Here is a 3,560-nt window from a genome sequence, read left to right as displayed (position 1 = left end):
TAAAGTGTTTTTTGAGGAGAGGTTTATTTTTTGTTTTTGGAGCCGAGGACTGAACCCAGGGCTAACTTAGCCAACATAAGACTATAGAAGTTCCAATGTATAGAAATGCTGACCAACTCCATACATCTATAAAGTGGAAAATGCATAACTACTGTACATTAAAGACTTTATTAAAAATATTCTTACAATAAACTTTGAGGTGAGCACTAATGTGCTCACTTTAGGCATGGCAATCATGCAACAGGACTGCTAGAAAACTGATACAAACTTACAAAAGCATATTAAAAAGGCTGAAAAGGTACTCCATAGATAGCAGTTTTATTGTTTTCAGGTTTAAAAGTGTACTACTGCAGGGGCATGGCTGGCTGGCAGCAGCATACAAGACAAACTGGAGAAGCAATAAACTGGAAGTAGGAATATCAATTACAGACTACATCAATAGGCTTGTCAATAAATCATTAAATCAGTGAAGCAGAAAAGGCAGGCAAGTTATATTACCAAAAAAATTAGATCAGGTAGCTGAATTTATGTGGGGATGGTAGAGGAAAAAAATTAAAAGTGATTCAAATTCTACCTCCAATAACCCAAAAAGTATCATCTTGTTTTTTTTTTTTTTTTTTATATTTGCTTTGAGACATTACTAATGATGATAGTAATGGTGGCAGTAGTAGTAATCATACAATACAGATGATACCTAATAGTTTTATAGCATTTGCTATTTTACAGGCACTCTTCTAATGATTTTAACTGTATTAATTTACTTAAATCTCCATTGTTTTAAGATAGATACTAGTGGACCAGGGAGATAGCTCAGTAGAATAAGTGCCTGCCTGCCAAGTGCAAGGTCCTGAGTTCAATCCCCAGTACAGCAAAAAGAAAAAAAAAAAAATTGTTCACGTCAGGGGAGAGAATTATCAGCATATCCCGCCAACCCCTTTCTGACCAATGAGTAAATCAAGGTATAATATCCTGTGGTCATACACCATGAGATGAAGTTGCAACCTGCATCGAGGTTACCTTCAATGTTCATTACTGTAGGTGGGTATTAGTGTCCCCTCCTTTTTATATGAATGAACTGAAGCATAATTTCCTGTGGTCATGAAAGTAGCCTGCAATGATGCTGGGTGCTGAACCAGGGCAGTATAGCTCATAGTTTATGCTTTTAACCACTGCTTTTCCACAGGAGAGGGGCTTAGAAAGGAGAGCTTATTTATGCTTTGGTACATACATCCCAAATATATTGTTCTATAATATTTACAAGGAAATATTTGGGTGGGTAAAGTACCTTTCTAGAAATTCTTTATTGTTTCCATGATCTTTGAATCCAGGCAACGGTCATCGCGATACAAAGACTCATCGGTTGTAAGAATTCTTGAAAAAAAATTTCTAACTAGATCTAATCAAACTAATAATTTTCAAAAATGTACAACAGAAAAATGTTACATGAACTATGGCAACAGATAGCAAAAACTTTGATAGAAAATCTACAGAACGAAAGTCTTATGTCAACCCCCCACCCCCCAATATACACTCAAAATGACAGAAGGGAACAGAGTAGGATAATAATCTTTGGATTCTAACATGAATTCCTTAAAATATGATTGAACATACTGAATAATAGTTTGTAATCTTTTCAGGTGTGATAATGATATTGCAGGTTTTTTTTTTCTTTCTAGTGTTAGGAATTGATTCCAAGGGCCTTCACACTGAGCTACATCCCCAGTCCTTTATTTTTTCATTTTGAGATAGGGTCTCACTATGTCTCCAGGCTGAGCTTGAATATGGAATTATCTTGCTTCAGTTTCCCAGAATACTGGGGGTATAGGTGTGCCACAATCTGGGGTTGTGGTTCTACTTTAAAAGTCTTTCTCTTTTAGGCGTCTGACTCAAGTATTTACTTGAAATGAATTAGCCACAATTTATCTAAATATTTGGGTATGGAGGGACTAAATGATGGCAAACCTATGGCACATGTACTCAAGTGTGTGAGCTGTTTATTTCTAAACTAAAACGTCAGGATTCAGGTTTGATTGCTATATTGGCTCTTTGTGGTAAGTGGGTTTTGGGTTACAATTTGGGCATTCAGTCTCTAAAAGGTTCACTCTCATTGATGAAGGGATGTGGCATGAGGTTACAGGCAACACTGAGCATTTTTTTTTTTGTGGTACCAGGGATGGAACTCAGGACCTTGCACTTGCCTGGCAAGCACTTATTCCATTGAGCTATCTCCCCAGCGCCTACCGCCTCCTTTTTTTTTTTTTAACACTGAGCAATTTTTGAAGTGAGCGGTGCATACAAAAAGTTTAATGTATTTAGTACAGGGTTTACAGAGTCTCACTACATTGATCGGACTCGTGGTGATTTTCCTGTTTTTAGCCTCCCAAGCGCTGGGATTACAGTTGTGCACCACCACGCCCAGTCGCAATCACCATCTCAGCATGCCCTACGAAGATTTATTATACTCTTCTAATAGCCGAAAATTTTCACAATAAAAGTTTTTGAATCTTTATATCAAAACATTTCGCTAAATATATCAATTTTATTTCCTAAGAAAAGATATTGTACAAATCTGATAAATAAAAAAAGGATTTCAAATAAACTTCCTTACCAGTGGCTCCAAAGGCATCCAGACACTCCAAAGGTTTGCGTTCCTCAGCCAAAGCAGCCAACGTACAGAATATTAGTTGTCTAGAAGAGGTAAGAATCTGAAATAATTTTACTGTTGTATGGCTTCTGCAATGTAGGTTTTATTTCATTTAAGGAAACTGAGGACAAGGGCTTCCTACTTGCGGTACAAACTATTTTGAAAATAAATCTAAAAAAACCTTAATCCTAATAAGTGTTAGACCTAAAAGTTTATGGATAATACAATGGATCTAACTGGATTCTTATTAATAAGCATTCTCTCATTTACTTATTAATATTTGTTATAAGGGGATAAAGCTATCTAGTAATTTTCTAAAGTTAGGCCTATTTTACTCTGACAAACAGGCTCAGTAGAAAAAAAATCAGAAACAATCACTCAGAAGTTCAAATAGATGAATTTCATTCTGCATATAGTTTTAAATTTTAATATATTAGATCATAAAAGTTAAGAAAAAGCACATTTATAATAGTTTGAAACATCTTATAATCCTATTTTCAATTATCTTACCGATTTAGTTTCATTTTGGGATTAAAATAGGAATCTGTTTTCTGAGGTATGGAATAGTTAGGACAAACTTGTACATCTGTGTCTGCTTCTTTCAAAATTTCATTAGATGGTTTAGGAGTAGAAGCTAAGACAGAAAAGACAAAAAGAAATTTCAGAGAAAAATGTAATACTAAACATCTGAAACAGTTTCTATTTACAGTATATTACTTTGTGTTAATGCAAAGCATTGGGCAGATTAAAAAATTCATTAATTCATCACTATCTCTGGAAAAGAGTTGCATTCAAGTAAATACCTGGTAAATGGAAGTATTATGAGGGTTGCTTTTCTTTTTTTTTTTCTGGCATTTTGAGAGGTTTCCCTTTGTAATTTGGTCTGGCCTTAAACTCACTAGGTAGCCCAGACTGG

General features: G+C 35.1%; 1 protein-coding gene across 1 annotated transcript in view; it reads right to left on the bottom strand.

Annotated features, from left to right (window-relative positions):
* The window catches only part of Trmt1l (tRNA methyltransferase 1 like), a 63,910-nt gene that overhangs the window by 26,836 nt on the left and 33,514 nt on the right, over positions 1-3,560 (bottom strand). The window contains exons 7-8 of the mRNA XM_023708480.1: positions 3,155-3,278; positions 2,609-2,688 (exon numbers count right to left, since the gene is read on the bottom strand). Of these exons, the coding sequence (XP_023564248.1) occupies positions 2,609-2,688; positions 3,155-3,278 (204 nt within the window). The remainder of the gene's footprint in view (positions 1-2,608; positions 2,689-3,154; positions 3,279-3,560) is intronic.

This window comes from Octodon degus, unplaced genomic scaffold, assembly GCF_000260255.1.
Source record: "Octodon degus isolate 3935 unplaced genomic scaffold, OctDeg1.0 scaffold00374, whole genome shotgun sequence".
In the NCBI taxonomy this organism is placed as follows: domain Eukaryota; kingdom Metazoa; phylum Chordata; class Mammalia; order Rodentia; family Octodontidae; genus Octodon; species Octodon degus.
Note: the sequence above shows the minus strand (reverse complement) of the source record. Positions and strands in the feature narration are given on the sequence as shown.